The sequence below is a fragment of the Salmo salar genome, chromosome 02 (assembly GCF_965601325.2).
Source record: "Salmo salar chromosome 02, fSalSal1, whole genome shotgun sequence".
In the NCBI taxonomy this organism is placed as follows: domain Eukaryota; kingdom Metazoa; phylum Chordata; class Actinopteri; order Salmoniformes; family Salmonidae; genus Salmo; species Salmo salar.
The window spans coordinates 64097934-64119630 of record NC_138292.1 but is presented as its reverse complement, the minus strand read 5'-3'; the positions used below and the strand labels follow the sequence as shown (position 1 = coordinate 64119630).

The 21697-nt window shown below is 43.7% G+C and overlaps 2 protein-coding genes across 4 annotated transcripts; both read left to right on the top strand.

The window, feature by feature from the left end:
* The first annotated feature begins 8610 nt into the window (after positions 1–8610).
* LOC106589049 (osteocalcin 2b) lies at positions 8611–11078 on the top strand. Its single transcript, XM_014178725.3, has 4 exons — positions 8611–8877; positions 9044–9238; positions 9641–9773; positions 10457–11078. The coding sequence occupies exons 1-4, from the start codon at positions 8817–8819 to the stop codon at positions 10557–10559; spliced, it is 492 nt and encodes a 163-aa protein (XP_014034200.3). The 5' UTR covers positions 8611–8816; the 3' UTR covers positions 10560–11078.
* Positions 11079–13284: 2206 nt separating this feature from the next.
* Positions 13285–20693, top strand: LOC106589018 (target of Myb1 membrane trafficking protein). Of its 3 annotated transcripts, none has more exons than XM_014178665.3 (15): positions 13285–13440; positions 15014–15098; positions 15279–15357; positions 15537–15686; positions 16202–16336; positions 16619–16783; positions 17130–17246; positions 17495–17628; positions 18142–18184; positions 18370–18502; positions 18816–18888; positions 19201–19276; positions 19709–19786; positions 19886–19925; positions 20055–20693. In XM_014178665.3, exons 1-15 carry the CDS (start codon positions 13389–13391, stop codon positions 20195–20197), a joined length of 1503 nt encoding a protein of 500 aa, XP_014034140.1. In that variant the 5' UTR covers positions 13285–13388; the 3' UTR covers positions 20198–20693. The 3 variants fall into 3 exon arrangements, with proteins under 3 accessions (XP_014034140.1, XP_014034132.1, XP_014034148.1); XM_014178657.3 differs by having other exon boundaries at positions 18367–18502; XM_014178673.3 differs by having other exon boundaries at positions 13305–13440; positions 14971–15098; positions 18367–18502.
* Positions 20694–21697: the final 1004 nt, after the last annotated feature.

Sequence of the window (21697 nt, the reverse complement as noted above, 5' to 3'; positions counted from 1 at the left end):
AGTCGCACTACGCTTCGCTCCACAGGTAATATTACACTTCACTACATTACAACGGCTTGATTTGTTTGATCTGAGCAATTCTTCTTAGCTAGCTACATAGCCGTCTTTGTATCAAAGATAATTGTGTAGTTTAGAGTAATTAGAGTAAATATCGAGGCTAGCTATCTTCGTCATCCTAACGTAGTCAACACTGCTAGCTGCTAGCTAGCTAGTCATCACTGCTAGCTAGCCAACTTCTACCGACTAGCAGCACTGCAGAAACTATTACATTACAACGTAATGACTTGATTAGTGTGGTGTTAGTGTTAGTTAGCCAGCTACATAGTTGTCTTTGCTGTCTCTGTATCTAAGATAATTGTGTAGTTTGAGTAATTATCGAGGTGAGCAAGCCAGCCGCGACGCGGCGCCAGACTTAGTCAACACACCTAGTCATCATTAACCCACTGCTAGCTAGCCAACCGTTACCGACTAGCAGCGCTGTAGATACTAATACTTTACAACGGAACGATTTGACTAGTGCAGTGTTAGCTAGCTAGCTACTTAGTTGTCTTTGTCATAGCTTGATAATTGTGTAGTCTAGTAATTGCCGAGGTTAGCTAGCCAGCCATTGAGGTCAGCTAGCCAGCTATTTCCGTCCCCCGCGACGCCATTTTTCCTAACCCAGCCAACTATTACCGACGAGCAGCATTGTAGAAACTAAATACATTACAAGGAACGTCTTGATTAGTGTTATGTTAGCTAGCTAGCTACAAAGTTGCTTTGTATCATGACAAGGGGTAGTACTGAAACTATCGAGGTTACCTAACGCAGCCACTGCTAGCTAGCCTACTCCACCAGCCAGCAGTACTGTATCATTTACGTAATTTTAGTCAATAAGATTTTTGCAACGTAAGCTTAACTTTCTGAACATTCGAGACGTGTAGTCCACTTGTCATTCCAATCTCCTTTGCATTAGCGTAGCCTCTTCTGTAGCTTGTCTACTATTTGTCTGTCTATCCCTGTTCTCTCCCCTCTGCACAGGCCATACAAACGCTCCACACCGCGTGGCCGCTGCCACTCTAACCTGGTGGTCCCAGCGCGCACGACCCACGTGGAGTTCCAGGTCTCCTGCAGCCTCTGGAACTGCCGGTCTGCGGCCAACAAGGCTGAGTTCATCTCAGCCTATGCTACTCTCCAGTCCCTAGACTTCCTGGCGCTGACGGAAACATGGATTACCACAGAGAACACTGCTACTCCTACTGCTCTCTCCTCGTCTGCCTACGTGTTCTCGCATACCCCTAGAGCATCGAGCCAGCGGGGTGGTGGCACTGGAATCCTCATCTCTCCCAAGTGGACATTCTCTCTTTCTCCCCTGACCCATCTGTCTATCTCCTCATTTGAATTCCATGCTGTCACAGTTACCAGCCCTTTCAAGCTTAACATCCTTATCCTTTATCGCCCTCCAGGTTCCCTTGGAGAGTTCATCAATGAGCTTGACGCCTTGATAAGTTCCTTTCCTGAGGATGGCTCACCTCTCACAGTTCTGGGTGACTTTAACCTCCCCACGTCTACCTTTGACTCATTCCTCTCTGCCTCCTTCTTTCCACTCCTCTCCTCTTTTGACCTCACCCTCTCACCTTCCCCCCCTACTCACAAGGCAGGCAATACGCTTGACCTCATCTTTACTAGATGCTGTTCTTCCACTAATCTCATTGCAACTCCCCTCCAAGTCTCTGACCACTACCTTGTATCCTTTTCCCTCTCGCTCTCATCCAACACTTCTCACTCTGCCCCTACTCGGATGGTATTGCGCCGTCCCAACCTTCGCTCTCTCTCTCCCGCTACTCTCGCCTCTTCCATCCTATCATCTCTTCCGAGCGGAAATGGAGGAAAACTCGCCTCCCTGCGGACCTGGCATCCTTTCACTTCCTCCTCTCTACATTTTCCTCTTCTGTCTCTGCTGCTAAAGCCACTTTCTACCACTCTAAACTCCAAGCATCTGCCTCTAACCCTAGGAAGCTCTTTGCTACCTTCTCCTCCCTCCTGAATCCTCCTCCCCCTCCCCCCCCCCCTCCTCCCTCTCTGCGGATGACTTCGTCAACCATTTTGAAAAGAAGGTTGACGACATCCGATCCTCGTTTGCTAAGTCAAACGACACGGCTGGTCCTGCTCACACTGCCCTACCCTGTGCTTTGACCTCTTTCTCCCCTCTCTCTCCAGATGAAATCTCGCGTCTTGTGACGGCCGGCCGCCCAACAACCTGCCCACTTGACCCTATCCCCTCCTCTCTTCTCCAGACCATTTCCGGAGACCTTCTCCCCTACCTCACCTCGCTCGTCAACTCATCCTTGACCGCTGGCTACGTCCCTTCCGTCTTCAAGAGAGCGAGAGTTGCACCCCTTCTGAAAAAACCTACACTCAATCCCTCCGATGTCAACAACTACAGACCAGTATCCCTTCTTTCCTTTCTCTCCAAAACTCTTGAACGTGCCGTCCTTGGCCAGCTCTCTTGCTATCTCTCTCAGAATGACCTTCTTGATCCTAATCAGTCAGGTTTCAAGACTGGGCATTCAACTGAGACTGCTCTTCTCTGTGTCACGGAGGCTCTCCGCACTGCTAAAGCTAACTCTCTCTCCTCTGCTCTCATCCTCCTAGACCTATCTGCTGCCTTTGATACTGTGAACCATCAGATCCTCCTCTCCACCCTCTCCGACCTGGGCATCTCTGGCACGGCCCACGCTTGGATTGCGTCCTACCTGACAGGTCGCTCCTACCAGGTGGCGTGGCGAGAATCTGTCTCCGCACCACGTGCTCTCACCACTGGTGTCCCCCAGGGCTCTGTTCTAGGCCCTCTCCTATTCTCGCTATACACCAAGTCACTTGGCTCTGTCATATCCTCACATGGTCTCTCATATCATTGCTATGCAGATGACACACAATTAATCTTCTCCTTTCCCCCTTCTGACAACCAGGTGGCGAATCGCATCTCTGCATGTCTGGCAGACATATCAGTGTGGATGACGGATCACCACCTCAAGCTGAACCTCGGCAAGACGGAGCTGCTCTTCCTCCCGGGGAAGGACTGCCCGTTCCATGATCTCGCCATCACGGTTGACAACTCCCTTGTGTCCTCCTCCCAGAGTGCTAAGAGCCTCGGCGTGACCCTGGACAACACCCTGTCGTTCTCCACTAACATCAAGGCGGTGACCCGATCCTGTAGGTTCATGCTCTACAACATTCGCAGAGTACGACCCTGCCTCACACAGGAAGCGGCGCAGGTCCTAATCCAGGCACTTGTCATCTCCCGTCTGGATTACTGCAACTCGTTGTTGGCTGGGCTCCCTGCTTGTGCCATTAAACCCCTACAACTCATCCAGAACGCCGCAGCCCGTCTGGTGTTCAACCTTCCCAAGTTCTCTCACGTCACCCCGCTCCTCCGCTCTCTCCACTGGCTTCCAGTCGAAGCTCGCATCCGCTACAAGACCATGGTGCTTGCCTATGGAGCTGAGAGGGGAACGGCACCTCCGTACCTTCAGGCTCCGATCAGGCCCTACACCCAAACAAGGGCACTGCGTTCATCCACCTCTGGCCTGCTCGCCTCCCTACCTCTGAGGAAGCACAGTTCCCGCTCAGCCCAGTCAAAACTGTTCGCAAAACAAAAACAAATATGGGGATGAGGTAGGTAGTTGGTTGGATGGGCTATTTACAGATGGGCTGTGTACAGCTGGAGCGGTCGGTAAGCTGCTCTGACAGCTGACGCTTAAAGTTAGTGAGGGAGATATAAGTCTCCAACTTCAGGTTTGTTTTCACCTCAAACCTTGAGATCGCCTCTTATAAGTGAGTGGAGATCTCTCCCTCGGGCATGAGGCATTTCATGTCTGACACGCCGTCGTAAATGCCCACGCGGCAAAGGTCACGTGACATCAGGCTGAAGTAGCTCAGAGATTTTTCATTGTACTTCACCCTGTTTACCAGCACAAACAGGAACTGTGACAAATAAATCATAGTTATGTTCAGTAGGGCACAACGTAGCAAAACGTTCTGCAACCGAAACTAAAACTAAAATCTGTGGTTTTATTGGACGAGACCAATGTCAACAGTAGTTCAATATATATATATATATATTATATATATATATGAATTTTGTTGATGGGCAGTTCCTTATCTCCTGCATTTGATAAGGGTTTTCTCAGTTCACAGAGCAGTTTAAAACATCTGACTCCAATGAATCAATTTACAAATTCAATTCAAGCTGCAATTAAAGAGTTGATTCAAAATAACTTGTTCCAAATAGTGGTTTATGAACATTATCTTAAGATCTGAATCAAATAGCCAATATAATAGAGGTTTTCGTGAGTCGCTCTTTTCAGGTCCAGTAGCTGCTTGCCTGCTCATACCTTTTGAACGAATTCTGGGGCCAGAGCTCCTGAACTAGCCGGTCCTTGAGCACTTCATAGTCACCACTCCCCCTGTTGATGAAGAGCAGGATGTGCCCCTTCACCTCTGACTGGTACAGACCCACTGCAGTGTGAGAGAGAGAGAGAGAGAGAGAGAGAGAGAGAGAGAGAAAAAGGAAATGAGAGAGAGCGAGCGACAAAGAGAAATAAAGAGGTATGGGAAATAGATATCAAAATAGGCATGTGACAGTACATTAAGACTCCTCTGTATTCTGTTTTACACCTCAGACCCCTAGATTTCCTCCTGCAGACACAGTCTAAAACCTACACCTCAACCAGCTTTCCCTCTTTGCAAGACCAGATTTTTTTTTTAAGCAAACAATTCACACAGGTTCTGTAAAGGAGTGTACTTCACTGTTTCTAGTCATACAACTGGCCTCAACTCTGTAAGGTCAGAAACTCCAATTCCCTTGTGTTTTAATGACCGACTATAGAGTGAAGTTGCACTCAGAGAACGGCAGGGAATATTTACATTTACATTACATTTAAGTCATTTAGCAGACGCTCTTATCCAGAGCGACTTACAAATTGGTGCATTCACCTTATGATATCCAGTGGAACAACCACTTTACAATAGTGCATCTAAATCTTTTAAGGGGGGGGGGGGGGGGGGGGGGGGTTAGAAGGATTACTTTATCCTATCCTAGGTATTCCTTAAAGAGGTGGGGTTTCAGGTGTCTCCGGAAGGTGGTGATTGACTCCGCTGTCCTGGCGTCGTGAGGGAGCTTGTTCCACCATTGGGGTGCCAGAGCAGCGAACAGTTTTGACTGGGCTGAGCGGGAACTGTGCTTCCTCAGAGGTAGGGGGGCCAGCAGGCCAGAGGTGGATGAACGCAGTGCCCTTGTTTGGGTGTAGGGCCTGATCAGAGCCTGAAGGTATGGAGGTGCCGTTCCCTTCACAGCTCCGTAGGCAATCATTCTTCAATATTGTATCAATATTATAATATTGTAATATTGTAAATCAATATTGTACAGGGTCAATGTGCAAGGATGCTTCAAATAATTAGGCCTACTCATCTCTACCCTTAGGTGTGTAATAATAGCAGTGTAGTTACTAAAATGTCCAACAGGGTATTTGAAAACCCCTCTTATATCAGTCATGGCTGACTGAACACTCTTTAAGATTATATACATAAGGCCTTTGAATTAATGAGTGTATGGTTTTAACAAGTAGGACTATGGAAGCATCTCATACTACAAATACAAAATTACAATATTATAGTTACTATATAGCACACTGCCACATTGTCCCCTAGGGGAGACATGCACTAACAAAACCGTCAGCTACTTTGTTTAAACTTTACAATGTATGCAAAATAAAAAAAGCAGAGTTTTGTGTCTTTGGAATGATCTAAGGGCCCATTATCTCTGTCTGTAATGAGCTAAGGGCTCCTTATCTCTGTCTGTAATGAGCTAAGGGCCACTTGTCTGTCTGGAATGAGTTAAGGGCCACTTGTCTCTGTCTGTAACCGTGTCACTTTCGGCACTGGGAGAACCGTAAAACATTTTGTCCAGATTACTATGTGGCTTGCACTGTATGTGATTTTCAGGATGAAAATGCACACTAAAACAGACCTGATCCTGCAGAAAAGCCTAGACTCTTAACATCTTTGTTTATTCGACCGGGGATTTTGTGGCAAATGTTTTCTCAAACTTAGTCCTCCTGCATTGAAACGCGTTCACAGAAATGGATGCTGGACCAGACATTGAAATTACACCCCACACTATCCAAGAAAAACCCTTAAAGCGGCAATCAGCAGTTGAAACCATAACCAAACAGTTGAAACAAAACAAGGCGTTCTCCCAGTTTCGGTAAAAAGCTGAGTGATGGGACTGGAGAAATATAACCAGTCTCAAATTCATAGACAGAAGAAATTCAAGGACTGACCAGCCAGGATTTCAAAATTATAGTTTTAACCATGTTTTGAGGCTATACAGTGGTTGTTTACATTTACGTGGAGACATTGGAATTTAACAAGCTCATATTTTGGGTTCTGTATGGGGTTTGACAGTTGAACTAAGCTCATGAGGCATTTATAAGTTATATTCTTCAAGAATCAATGGGTACATACCATATAATTTGTCAAAAAATGGAGGTAGCAACTACAGATTGCCCCTTTAACATCAAGAACAGACCAGCAAGAGATTGACAACAAGATCAGTCTGCTACAGCAGAGGGCAATGGTATTTCTCATTGTAACACACAACCAGGCCTCTGGTGTCAGCGCCGAGATATATAAATATATACATCAAGACATATTGGATTATCTACCATATTTACCTTTCAATATGGCTTTACTCCCTGTCCACAGTCTGGAAATTGAAATCAGCCGATATCAGATGCAAGCTTGTATCTCTATATATCAACCAACCACAGTCTATATTAGGCCCGCACCAAAACAAATCTATCCAATCCATATGCATATCACACACATCATTGTGCATTTAACATATGGGCAACACAGGCAAGCTGTTTATACCTGTGCCTATGCAAAAATACATCAAGTGTGGCTGTAACAGTTGGGTCATTAAGTTAGTTTAAACCGTGTGGCTGTGGATATGTCTGGAATTGAATGGCCCCAGCCTTTATATAGTGAACGGCTGTGGCTTCAGTGGGACACTGGTAGGCTGTAATTAATCTCTGTCACATAATGAGTCTCGGTGCTGTTCCCAGTCACTCGATTAGTAGTGTGTGGTAGACCTGGGCTGTAGTTTGGGGTTTGTGGGGGTGGGAGTTTGAGGCGAGCAGCCGAGGAGCAGAGCCTCTCAGCAACTCAGATCCAAGGTCATCCGCTACACGCCACTGGCTGGGGCCTGATTTAAATCCAGTCACAATTTATAGACAATGTCTTATTTAGAGGCATATATTGCTTCTATTCTGACCCGTTTGGCTTTGAGATATTTCTGTTGGGATTATTTATACTACACTGATGAATGGTGGTGTAACGTTCGTCGTGAGGAATTGACCAAGGCGCAGCAGGTTGAGTGCTCATAATGAAATTTTAATGTGATCACTTATTAACAAACAAAAACAACAAAACGCTGAACGACAACAAAAAAAACAGTCTTGAAGGCAACATACAGCAAAACAAGAACAACCTCCCACAAACTACAACCACATACCTATTTATAGGACTCTGAGGCAACTAGAAAACACCTGCCTCCAATTGAGAGTCCACACCCAAATTACCTACACATAGAAATAGATTAAACTAGATAGAACATAGAAATACATAAACATAGAACAGTGACCAAAAACCCCAGAACACATAAATCAACTACCCCTCTACATAGACACACACCCCGAACCACATAAACCAAATACCCCCTGCCACGTCCTGACCAAACTACAATAAAAAATAACCCCTATACTGGTCAGGACGTGACAGGTGGGGATGGAATCGAATTCAGGAGAATTTCAGGATTGATTCCATTTAGACCCAAATGGGGGGAAATTATTGGTGGAATTCAGAATAATTGGCGTGAATGAATATAACTCTTACAGGATTTAATTTAGCATGCACATACAAGTAACTGCCAAAATAAAGGAAACACTTGCATAAATTAGGGGGTATAATGTATATTGAAAGCAGGTGCTTCCACACCATAGACATTAATACCAGTTCCACACAGGTGTGGTTCCTGGTCCCCATCATGCTTAGGGTCATGTATAAAAAAAGCTGAGCAGGCCCAGTTGACCTTAATTTTGTTTGTGACAAGATCTGAGATCTTTGACTCAACTAAATTGAATTAAGATGTTTTATGATGATGTTTCCTTTATTTTACCTGTACACTACAACAATAACAATGCCAGAAATAGCCTATGTTTCTAATAATATTTCTCAACTCAAAGCCTATACTAATTTTCAAACCAGCACTTTTCTGTTTTCAGACACAATATTCTTGGTGTGATGATTATGTAAGGTCCATTCTAGATCAAATGTAGTAGTCCCTGTGCAATTAAAGGGGCTACATAGAAGAGGAATTCCATTTTTAGAAACCTTCTTACACATCCCTACTTGTTTCATTTTATTGGTTCCGCTATATGGGTTGTGTGTACATGTATGTATGCCATATCGAGTGTGTATGTTTGTGTGGGTGTGTTTTAGCCAGTTCCTGTGCCTGTCGGGTGTGTGGGTTGTTATGTGATGAGTGTCCAGGGAAGTGGAAGTGGTACAAGTTGACATTCGATTCCCTAACCAATCACATAGTCTGACCATTGTGTGTATCTGATTGGGAGGGGGATGACTACAGTATATATTGACCATGGAGGGATATACAGTGAAGAAGGCATTGAAAGAAGGAGAGAAAGAACCGAAGTTCTACTACTACCACTCACTGGTAGTTCAAGAAAGCAGCAAGACAACAACCCAAAAACAACATGAAGTCTCTGACTCTCCTGACCATTTGTGCCGTTCTGTCGGTCTCTCTGTCCATGAACGGTAAGTTGGGAAAGCATATTGTGTTGTTTCATCATAACTTCTGATTGTGACAATGTATTCTGAAAGAGATTAACTAACAAGAGAACTAACGTAACACGTTTTTTAATAAGACATAAACGCTCATACATGCTTACAACGAGCCAATGTGATTTTCTCTGTTCAACAGATCTGGCTCCTGATGTGGTTCTCGATCCTGCTCCTGACACTGCTGCTGAACCAGCACCAGCCGCAGACTCCTCCGCATCTTCATCAGATTCCTCCTCGGCTTCCGACTCATCAGCCTCTGCCTCAGACTCCTCGGACTCTGACTCTTCCTCATCCTCTTCAGAGTCTTCTTCTTCAGAGTCAGCTAGTGCTGAAGGTCTGGCATCTCTCTAACTAACTCTAAATGGTGTCATTGCTCAGCAGTGTGCTGGTATAAAGTTAACAGATGCATTGATACTAGCAGATAGTGTATGCAGTGTATGCAGATCTGCATAGAAACGGAAGAGGGTAGCCTTCTTTGTGTTTGTATTTGTAATGGTGTCAGTTTAAGGAAATGTGTAAGAGTATGTGTACAGGTTTGTGTTGACATTTACAAAAAATGGGAAGTAAAATTGTTCATAAATATAGGCTCTGAAAAAGGAAGCAAAACCACATTTGTACTGTGTAAGGGTTGAAGTGTGTGTGTGTGTGTGTGTGTGTGTGTGTGTGTGTGTGTGTGTGTGTGTGTGTGCGTGCGTGCGTGCGTGCGTGCGTGCGTGTGTGTGTGTGTGTATTCCAGCTACGGCAGAGGACCCAGCTGCAGCTACAGAGCCAGACGTGATTATGAAGAGAGACCTGGCCTCAGTGCTGCTGAGGAGGAAGAGAGCGGCTGGACCTGCAGCTGCTGCCTTCACCCTCACCCAGGTGGAGAGGTAGGCTCCAATACACTTTTAGAACTCGAAATTCTAGAACACACACACTTTTAAAACACATCACAGAACTACTCTAATATTGCTCTATAGCAAATGTACAAGCTAATAGACTATTCTACATTAAGACAACATTCTCTATAGCAAATAGACAAATGCCCTACCAATACTGTACACTACTTCAATACTACAGCACTTTTACTCAAGCTTTTTGCTACCATAACTCAACACTACACTACACTACACACACTCTACTATGGCTATCTGCCAGCAAACAGCTGTCACAACCATGTCAAATGTGACCTATTATAATTAGGGGTGTTCGCGTTTCCTGAATGCCTCATTTAGTCATTTTACAGTCAAGGGTGTTACCTCACATGATTTGGTGTTAGAATGTGTGACGTTGCAATGATACTTGGGAAAAAGTGTGTGGAATGTTAATTGCATCGTCACCGCCAAGAAGCCAAATAATCTGTTTACATTTTACCCTACACATGTTTACATTTAGGCAACACTCTTACTGTACTTCATACAAGCTAAATGACTGGAGCCAAATATGCAGAATATCACTGCTGTTTTGTAAAGAAAATCACATGAAACAAATTGATAAAGTACATTTATCCTACAGTTATGTGTAATTGATGAGAAGTCAATTAACCCCAACTTTCTCTCTCTCTCTCGTCCAGTCTGAGTGAGGTGTGCGAGCTCAACCTGGCCTGTGAGCACATGGCGGAGACAGCAGGCATCATTGCAGCATACACCGCATACTATGGACCTCCTCCCTTCTAAACAGACTCTTTACTATGTAAACTGGAGAGAGAGAAAATACTCTCTTCCATTTCACCATCATGAAGCTACATTCTTGAGAAGGGATCAACCACTCCCAACAGTGTCCTTATAAGGGCATAGAAAACAAACACAAAGAGGTTTCGTCCACGTTTTAGGGAGCAGACCGAGTTATGGGACTTTGCGAGACCAGCCACAAGTGAAATTGGTAGCTACAGTACTCGTAGTGCCGGCTGTAACTATATGTTTTGGGTAATGTAAGAAAAGGCATGTCTGATCCAAGCTTTTGTAATATTGAGGAGAAGCTAGACGCATATAGGAACTGAGTCCTGTGGTTATAGGGGCCTGCTAATGTAAATTGCTCAACACAATATCACAAAGAATGGTGCTAAAACCGCAAATGTATTGTATCATAAATGTATTCATCTTTATCTGTTTTGTAGTATTAGGTAGACTAAAGCGCACATTATCATTTATCTGCAATGTATTATAACCATAAATATTAAATTATTGTTTCCTGTTCGTAGTGTAACTATTGCTGATAGTCAATACTGTCATAGATTTGTATTGATTGATTTAGTGATGATAACAATCTTCCAAGGAGGGGTTTAGAAAGAGTGAGGACATCACAGTTTGTATGCAAACAAACCTTGTTGATACCACTTTGACTACTGTCTTGCACATAAGTGCTGAATAAAGTGGAGAACATTTTAATATTTTGTGTTTGGGTGTTTTCTTTATAGCAAATTGAGTACAGTATTGGGACCTAGGCCATGTAGGCTTCTATACCAGTCTGTCTCAATTGCCCTCTTCGGTATTTGTTTGAATAAGTATTTTTTTATACCTAAAGACAAGATATTAACACATGAGGGCATAGCTCACTGACTGTCATCACTGCTTCTGCAGACTGTCCACCACAGGAGGTTGGTGGCACCTTGATTGGGGAGGACGGGCTCGTGGTAATGGACGGAGAAGAATGAATGGAATGGTATCAAATACATTCCATTTGCTCTGTTCCAGCCATTATTATGAGCCATCCTCCCTTCAACAGCCCTTCAACTGCTGAGTGTCCACGCGGGAAAAACTATTTCCATGACACTTCGATTCCAAAGTTACTTTTTAGTAGAGGCTAGGAAAACTTAACAGGTTAGGAGAATATGCGTAACAGGTTGGAAGACCGAGGTTAAAGGTTGGGGAAAGGGTTAGGGTTAGCAAAAATGCTCTCTTAACCTGCTACGAAAATCACTTTGTATCGAAGTGCCGTGAACCATAGCCTGGCCTGGTGGTATTCACGTGACCGCGCGTCCAAAGATCAACCTACGATCTGTGTGAAGCTAGCCACAATAGGGGAATTTGCGGTTTGCCTTCAAAATAAATGTCCCCCATTGAAAGTGATTCAAAACAATACAAATCGTTGATTCATGCCATATTTGGACTAGATCATGCTAAACAAGGTCGGAATGTTGTTATATACATTTTTTTTAAATACAATAATTAGTTAATTTCACACCAAAAAGTTAAATTCAGTTGAAATCACACTGTGTATGTATTAGACTTTAGAATAGCACTGGTGGCATACTTACATGCACTGTACAGCCTAACATATGGATATTGGGACCATGAAATGGGGTATCAGCCTGCTCAGTGACACTCACAGAACACAACTGTGTAGAGTTTACACAAATATTCACATCTTTGCTCTTATTGCAGGACTTGACTGAGGGAAATCACCTTTCCAGTCAGTCTTTTTTCATTTATTTTTATTTCACCTTTATTTAACCAGGTAGGCTAGTTGAGAACAAGTTCTCATTTGCAACTGCGACCTGGCCAAGATAAAGCAAAGCAGTTCGACACATACAACAACACAGAGTTACACATGGAATAAACAAACATACAGTCAATAATACAGTAGAACAAAAGAAAACAAAAAGTCTATATACAGTGAGTGCAAATGAGGTAGGATAAGGGAGTTAAGGCAATAAATAGGCCATGGTGGCGAAGTAATTACAATATAGCAATAAACACTGGAATGGTAGATGTGCAGAAGATGAATGTGCAAGTAGAGATACTGGGGTGCAAAGGAGCAAGATAAATAAATAAATACAGTATGGGGATGAGGTAGGTAGATAGATGGGCTGTTTACAGATGGGCTATGTACAGGTGCAGTGATCTGTGAGTCTATTGTGCATATTGGACATTCATATTACACTGTACAGCGTAACCTATGGATTGTGCACCCATGAAATGGGGTATCAGCCAACTCACTGACACTCACCGAACACAAATGTGTGGACTTTACACAAATATTTGTGTCTTAGCTCTTGCACAGTCCAATATGAATGTTCAATAGGCTGTATAGTGAGCTGATTTCCCACAGTTAAAGTTCCCTAATAAGAGCAAAGTTGCTTTCTGTGGGTGTCACTGAGTAGGCTGATACCCCATTTCAAGGGAGCACAATCTCTAGTTTAGGCTGTACAGTGCATATTAGTATTCACCAAAGGCAATGATGTGGTCGAATACAGCCACAGCGGGACTTAAATATATATATGTTTATTGACACAAATAATGCATTATTTCACTTCATTTTAAATTATGTAACAACATTATAACCTTGTTTAGCATTATCTAGTCCAAATATGGCATGATTACACTGTTTGTATCCGTTTACATTACTTTCCAGGGGGAACCTTTATTTTGAAGGCCACTAAAATCCACTATTGTGGCTAATCCTTATTGTGTCTAGCGTCATACAGGTCTACTTACGAACGGGGAAATAACGGGGAATTGGGAGTGAAAAAAGTACCGTTTTGGAATTACGACTTCGTGGAAAATATGGAGTTTCTCATAGGAAGCCCCTTCTCTTCTCCTGTTGGACAACGAATTGGTAAGTCGGGAGAAATATTGCAGAAAGTTGTTCAAAGCGGAGCCATCAAGCTAATTATGCGTCGCTCGCTCTGCAACGTTGAATGACATCGCAACTAAACTTTAGAAACTTGCAAATTGTATCTATCCAGCTAGGTATTTATTTCTGTTCAAACGTTTAATACATTTTGTTAAAGTTACAGGGCTGTTTTGTTATAGAGGTTCAGACAGAAAAATAGGAATTTCAGCTACTTTTATTTGCTAAGTACTATATACGAACGTTAATGTGAACTTATGGTCGATATCTGCCTCGAAAGATGTGTTCTCAAACCAATAAAATACTAGAAGCAGTCTAAATTACTCTTATCGCTCATGTGATTCGTAATCTATGGTGACAGGACAGCAATATTGACGAATCACTGATGCCAATGGGTGGGTTTAGGGGCATAGTAGTTGTTGATTAGTTCCTTATTCAAAACCTTGGCTCACAAACCGTTTAAACTAGGCTCCATTTCAAGACTGAAATTATTATCAGCCAAACCAATGAACATTTCACAATTTATGCCCAAAGAATTTAAATCCTAGATATCTGGTTTCTTAACTGACATAGCATTATTGCAGTCAAAGTTGGTCAACTTCCACATCATGTCTTGAAGGGCCTTTATGGCATACATAAACAGATTATGTCATTGATATCAACAAACTGTCTATGTCAAATGCAGATCATGTTTTTATGTCACAGGTGTTTTGATGGAGATGAGCTATGGAAAGTTATGTCTACTGTCCAGTCTCGTGAAAGTGTTGACATCCTTGCTGACCTTATGTTCCTGACATCACACACACACACACTCCTCTTACTTCATCCACTTCGCCCTCTCTCTCACATGGCATATATGCATAGACTACCCCGGAGGGAATGCGAACAGAAGCAGTTGACAGTCACATGAAATAGGGGGAGAGAGAGAGTGACTTGCTTTGGCAACTTTAACATGTGTTTCCCATGCCAATAAAGCCCCTTGAATTGAAGTGAGTGGGGGAAGGTGTGGGTGAGAGATTGAGAGGGAGATTAGCAGAGAATTATAAGGACCAACTCAAGAGGCCACAGAGTGGAGTACGAAGAGGATGAAATGGGAACAAACATTCCTCAATAAATGCCATTTAGCTGAGTTTAGATCATTTGCTGGATTGTAAATACTTTAAACTGAATCATTATTCAATTAAAATCAACCAGCAATTGTTTAACAATTACATGTAGGTCAATGCCTGCTGAATAGATTTTACAATAGGCCTATGTTTACGGTCGCTAATAGGCTAGGTGGTATTCTATGTGTTATCTTGATACCGAGCTGTATTGGGGTATAAAATGTGACTTTGTTGTCTGCCTATCTGCATAATCATCCATGTTGTGTGTCTATCTGCATACAGTAGGCATGATTAATCATCCATGTTCTTTGTTGTCTCAGACAGTCATAATAAGAGTATAATATTCATATTTTTTGTCGTCTCAGACAGTCATAATAAGAGAATAATATCATATTGTTTGTCGTCTCAGACAGTCATAATAAGGGGATAATATCTCCTGTTGATGTTGACAGAACGAGCCACCAGCGCCGCGCTGCATTCAGAGGACTGGGCCCTTAACATGGAGATATGTGACATCATCAACGAGACAGACGAAGGGTAACTATGGATGGAGTCACACAGGCCATTTTGTTTTCTATGGTGTTTATATTGATGACTGTTTTGTACTGCGTCATTTTCGATGTCAAACAGTTAGCCATACTGATAATATGATGACAATAAATACAGTCTTTCTGGGAGTTGATGCTGGAAGTGCGCATGTGTGGTTTTCCTCCCTAGACCCAAAGATGCAGTCAAAGCCATAAAGAAGAGGATTGTTGGTAATAAGAGCTTCAGGGAGATCATGTTGGCTTTGACAGTGAGTGTTATTTTTGGAGTTCTCTTGATGGGGAATGTTGAATCATCTGGGTCTCTCACTGGGGTTTGAAGAAAACGGGAACTGAGTGACTTCAGGGAGTGACTGAACTAAATGGGGTTATATACAGCACATACTGCTCAGTGTGTGTTCTCAGTCGTTCCTCCTGTATCTATCTTTAGGTTCTGGAGGCATGTGTAAAGAACTGTGGCCACCGGTTCCATGTTCTAGTGGCGTCCCAGGACTTTGTGGAGGGGGTTCTGGTCCGAGCCATCCTGCCCAAGAACAACCCTCCCACCACCCTGCACGACCGGGTGCTGAGCCTCATACAGGTGGGTTGCATCTCACAGGTAGAGTGTGAAATGGCATCCTTTTCCCTACGTATATAGTGCACCACGTTTGGGCTCTGGTGAATAGGGGACCATTTCTGACGATCCATTTGGATCATATACAGGCACTGTACCACTCCGCTGTTTATTGACTGTTGATTTAGCTTGGACATTATCCCACTATTGCAAGACTGTAGAGTCCCTTGTTATAGGCTATGATGGGGTTAATGCAGTGATTTAATTATCACGTCAATCGTCTATGGTCATTCATACATAATGTAAAGTCATTGATCAATTAAAGATGATGGAGAAATTGGTTGGAATGACAACATTCATTACAAACTCAGAGCTTTATGGTAGACAAATGCACGTTTTCTCTGTTCATTCATAAAGTATCTTCTTTTTCTCCTCCCCTCTCAAACTCTTTTCCACTCTCCCTCTATCTCCCTGCCTCTCTGTCTGTCTGTCTTTCTATCTATCTCTGTCTCTATCTCTCTGTTTCTCTCTCTGTCTCTCAGGCGTGGGCCGACGCGTTCCGTAGCTCTCCCTCTCTGGGAGGTGTGGTCTGTGTGTACGAGGATCTGAGGAGGCGGGGCCTGGAGTTCCCTATGACCGACCTGGACGCCCTCTCCCCCATCCACACCCCCCTCAGGGTAAGGCTCATAGAGATCCTATAATTTACTGGTGATTTGTTATGTAATTCTATGGTGAACTTTGACCTTCCATGTCTTATCTCTGGATAGACCACTATTTATCTTACACACACACACCGCCTTCCCACAAAACATACTCTTTACTATGTTGAGGTTCCGATAGCTCAGTTGGTTGGAGCATGATGTTTGCATTTCGGCATGAGCCACACATCTGCTGTTTTGGATCAGATCATGTGCTAACTGGCTCTATTATTACGTGGCTCTCTTTCTGTTGTTTCCTAGAGCATTCCAGAGAACCACTCCTCTGTTACAGTGCCAGCTCCACCACCTCAGGGTCAGACTCCCCGTGGCCCTGCTGCCCCTGCTGCCTCATCCCCTACCCAGGCTGCATTGGCTGCCGTGCCCCCACAACTCAGCGACGGACCCATCTCCATCTCACCTGAACAGGTACTGAATAGATCATAAACGCATTACCCTTTTGATATTGTGGTAATACTCATGTACACACGGTGTGAGTAAAGAGTAAATACTAGCTACAGTTAAACATTGGTTACCTGTGTTTAAAGTGTTGGTTCTGTTTAAGACCACTTTTGACTTATCTCTTCAAACTGTTGGAAAAAGTGCCTAGGGGAAACTTCTGTATGTACCATCGTGGTTAAAGAGGTAAGGCCATCCATGACAACTCCGTAGCCTCTATGATTCTTTGCCTCCTCTCCTCATGTCTTTCCCCAAAGCCTCATTTGAGAAAGCATTGACAAAGAGCCTAAGGATGCTACTGTTGATGAACTTTCAGGCCCAGAAGCTGAGAGTTGACCTGGCTCTGGTCAGGGGGAACCTGACTGTGATGACTGAGATGTTGAACCAGTTGACGCCTGGACAGAGCCAGCAGGAGGACTCGGAGCTACTGCAGGTCGGTCTGCGTGTCTTTCTTCCTCTCCTGCCTCTCTACTCCCTCTCTTTCTCTCGCTCTGTTTCTTCTTGCGGTCTCTTTCCCTGGTTATTGCTTTCATGTATTCAAATGCGCCTCTGTCATATATTCCAATTCAGTGTTATCAGGGAGTGAATCCTGGATGTTCTCTGACCGCCCCCCCCCCCCATCTGCCGCACTGTCTTTTTCTCTCTTCTTCTCCCTCTAACCCCCTCTGTTTGTGTGAGCAGCAGTTGTACCAGGTGTGTAGGGAGATGCAGAGCCGTGTGGTGGAGCTGATCCCCAGGCTGGTGGACGAGGGCCTCATAGAGGAGCTGCTGGTCGTCAACGATGACTTAAACAATGCCTTCATCCGCTACGACAGGTAAGGCGGGGACACACACACAAATACGCGTGCGCACACACACACACACCAGACTTGGGTTACTTATGTTCTGTGTATTTGAGTATTTTGAAATAATGTGGCTCGAATCAACTACTTCTCTTGGAAGTATTTTCAAATACTTATTTCGAATACTATTTTCAAATACATGTGTTAAATGCATGGGATTGTATTTGAGTCAGAGAACTACTGTATATGAGTATTTTCAAATGCATGCCAATACTGTCTAAGTGTATTTCCAAATGCTGTACATTCCAATATTCAACTACTTGTCTTTTCAAATATCCAGGTACTTACTTCCAAATATCTTTGAAAATAATTGAAATACCCTAAATATTATTTGAAACTAGGTCTGACACACACACACACACACACACATACATACTCGGCTACTTGCAGTCAGAAAGACATTGAAAATGAGGCACATGTATTACACAGTACAGAGTGTCCATGTTCTGAAGTCTGTACTTTCTCTTTTTCTCCCATGTTGTTTAGGTTTGACAGACTCAATAAGGCCCAGAGAACAGCTACAGAGCAGGTACAGTCATCTTTCACCTTTTTGTTTTTGTGTTTTACATCTAGTTCAGTAGGGCACAATGTTCAGACATGCCTCACTGACGTGTACAGTAAGCAGTCATTTCAGCTCTCTTTAATTGCAACGTTCAATACGCTGCACCATGCTGAACACGACCCAATGTATCCTCTCCCTCTGCCCTATAGCAGACTCCTGCCAGGGCCAACCTCATTGACCTCAGCCCTGTGCCCCAGTCCCTCAGCCAACCAGCAACCACCTCTGCGGCCGCCAGCCAACCCGCATTCAGCGCTCCCTCCGATCAGAGGCAGGCAGCCAACCACAGTGAGTAGCATCTGTTTTGCATTAAAACGCAAGGCCTGTCGGACTCCATTTTTTTAATCTCTCTTTAACATTACCAAAGTATGAAAAAACATTGACAAAAAGCATCTACACAAAAACCAGAGCCCGTATTCCAAATATATCAAGAGTAAGAGTGCTGATCCAGGATCAGATCCTCCCTGTCCATATAATGGTATTCATTATGATCTAAAAGGCAAAACAGACCCTAGATCAGCACTCCTACTCTGAGGCCGTGGTCATTGAATAAGAGAAGGTGATGTTGGTTTCTGTCTCACAGCCTGTCTCTGTGTGTCAGGTGCACCAGAGGAGGATGAGTTTGACATGTTTGCCCAGACCAGGGGCAGCTCTCTGGCCGATCAGAGGAAGAGGTGAGACACCTTCACTGTAGTGCTGTTGGGTGTTCTATCAGTATACAAATATCGAAACACACCGAAGAAATGTACACCAAAGGCAACTGTTATACATATTATGGTATGTAGTCCACAGGAGGTTGGTGGCACCTTAATTGGGGAGAACGGGCTTGTGGTAATGACTGGAGCGGAATCAGTGGAATGGTAACAAATACATCAAACACATGGTTTCCACGTGTTTGATGCCATTCCATTTGCGCCGTTCCAGCCATTATTATAAGCCGTCCTCCCCTCAGCAGCCTCCACTGATGTAGTCTTGTGTGTGTCCAGTATGCGGTACGAGGACCCAGGAGCAGTGGAAGGACTGGCTGGAGCCCTGGACACCAGGTTACAGGTCACTGGAGCGGTAATGTTTCTCATTCATTATCTACGGTCAACATAACATATCCTACGGAAATCACAGGGTAGGATTACATATATTTTGGTCTAAAAATACTGACTTAAAGGCCTTCAATTTACTGTTGATTTACATTCTGAATCATACTGTTATTGTCAGCAATAAGGGTGTAACTTTCCGGAAGCGACTGTTTCGATGCAAACAACAGCAATGAGCCAGTGTCCAACACACAGTCCCAGTTAAATAACAGTTAAGGAGCTACTCTATTAGCGATGATGCAGAAATGGGTTTGAATGAAAACATGCATTCACACAGTGAGGCCCTGAGGACTAGACCCCACTACAAACATCTGCCTTGTGCCATTCTACTAAGACTCAAACATCCCTCTGTTTCCTTTCTACCTTTCTTCTTCTTTGTTCTGTTTCTCTCCCTCCCCCTCAGATTCCTTCGTCTAAGCCTAGCCCTAAGAACTCCACCCTGGAAGACATTGACAGATTGCTGTCTGCGGACACAGAAACGGTAAGACGGTGACTTTTTAATGTGGTGTGTTTTCTTGACGTTTCAACAAACATGAATGGGTTGCCATGAGTTGCTACGTGAACTTGTTTCATGTTACAGCAACCAGAGGCTGGGGACAGGGAAGGGCTGCCCTGTGAGGGTAAGTCTTTTTTTTTCCTTCCCTTTTTAACCATCATCATTGCCAAGATCCTATTTCAGCCTGTGCCAGTAGAAATCAGTGTTGCACAATACCCACACCATTAACTCTCTCTCTGTCCCTCCCTCTCAGAGTTTGACAAGTTTCTGGAGGAAAGGGCGAAGGTGGCCGACCACATTCCCTCAACACGCAGCCTGCCCCCCGTCTCGTCCAGGCCCCCGCCACAATCCGCCCGGCAACAGGAGAGCTCCCATGACCAGCTTTTCTCACTCTGAGAGAACGGCGCACGCACAGCAGAGGTGGACTCACAGGTGGACACATAGTTCTAGCCAACACATAGGATGAACACGCACAGTGCCTTGCTACCTTTTTAATCATAGTGTTTCTACTTTGAAATGAAGATCTTTTTCAGTCTTCACTTTGTGCTGTTGCTGTAGTTAAAGTCTATGACATGATGACAATCGGTTATGCTGTGGTGGCACTTTACTTTACCTTACCAAGGTGTATGTGTGTGTGTGTATATATATATATATATATATATATATATACTATACCACTTATATATATATATATCACCTGAGTATGCGTGCTTGGTTACACACACACTGCGTGGTGGTATTTAAAAAAATGTTATTGAATCTTTATTTAATTAGGCAAGTCAGTTAAGAACAAATTCTTATTTTCAATGACGGCCTACACCGGCCTAATTGGGACTCCCAATCACAGCCGGTTGTGATACAGTCTGGATTCAAACCAGGGTGTCTAATGACGCCTCGAGGGCTGAGATGCAGTGCCTTAGACCGCTGCGCCACTCGGGAGCCCCCACTCGGGTATCACATCATTCAAAGCCTATACACTGAGGGTACAAAATATTAAGAACACCTTCCTAATATTGATCCCCCCTGAACAGTGTCAATTTGTCTGGGCATGGACTCTACAAGGTGTCGAAAGCGTTCAACAGGGATGCTGGCCCATGTTGACTCCAATGCTTCCCACAGTTGTGTCAAGTTGGATGGTGTCCTTTGGCTGGTGGACCATTGATACACACAGGAAACTGTTGAGTGTGAAAAACCCAACAGTGTTGCACTTCTTGACACACTGAAACCGATGCGCCTGGTACCTACTACCATAGCCCATTCAAATGCACTTAAATGTTTTGTCTTGCCCATTCACTCTATGAATGGCACACATACACAATCCATATCTCAATTGTCTCAAGGCTTAAAAACCCTTATTTAACCTGTCTCCTCCCCTTCATCTACCCTGATTTGAAGTGGATTTAACAAGTGACCTCAATAAGGGATCATAGCTTTCACCTGGTCAGTCTGTCAGGGAAAGAGCAGGTGTTCTTAATGTTTTGTACACTTAGTGTATATTTACAATCTGTGCTATGTAGATTTCCTGAATGCTGAGACCAGTTGAATTAATGCAGAAAACAATAACAACCTTTTTAATGGAGATTCAGTTAATTCTAATTCCTGAAGTTTGATAGTTCATGTACTGCACTGTGAACTGTGTGTGTGTGTATATATAAGCCTAGTATTATTAATGAAAATAAAATAAATTGATATTTGAAAACAATAGTACAGTATTATTATTTATTATAGTGAAACCTCAGTCTTGATATGTTATGTTGTTGTGCTATTGTGTGGCTTTGACCATGAAGAGGTGATTCCAGTAACCGTAAATGAAAGGGGCTCTTGTCCTGACAAACATATTTGGTCTGGGCTGCCAGCTTGTTATGTTTCAGTCTCTCAGACTCAGGGTGATCCACA

What these genes read in the sequence shown, in the direction of transcription:
- LOC106589018 (XM_014178657.3), top strand. Translation starts at nt 13,389, where the DNA reads ATGGAGTTTCTCATAGGAAGCCCCTTCTCTTCTCCTGTTGGACAACGA. An exon ending in GGGTGCTGAGCCTCATACAG is followed by an intron (nt 15,687 to 16,201) that starts GTGGGTTGCATC and finishes TCTGTCTCTCAG; the next exon opens with GCGTGGGCCGACGCGTTCCG. An exon ending in GGTTACAGGTCACTGGAGCG is followed by an intron (nt 19,277 to 19,708) that starts GTAATGTTTCTC and finishes CCTCCCCCTCAG; the next exon opens with ATTCCTTCGTCTAAGCCTAG.
- LOC106589049 (XM_014178725.3), top strand. Translation starts at nt 8,817, where the DNA reads ATGAAGTCTCTGACTCTCCTGACCATTTGTGCCGTTCTGTCGGTCTCT. An exon ending in AGAGTCAGCTAGTGCTGAAG is followed by an intron (nt 9,239 to 9,640) that starts GTCTGGCATCTC and finishes TGTGTATTCCAG; the next exon opens with CTACGGCAGAGGACCCAGCT. An exon ending in ACCCTCACCCAGGTGGAGAG is followed by an intron (nt 9,774 to 10,456) that starts GTAGGCTCCAAT and finishes TCTCTCGTCCAG; the next exon opens with TCTGAGTGAGGTGTGCGAGC.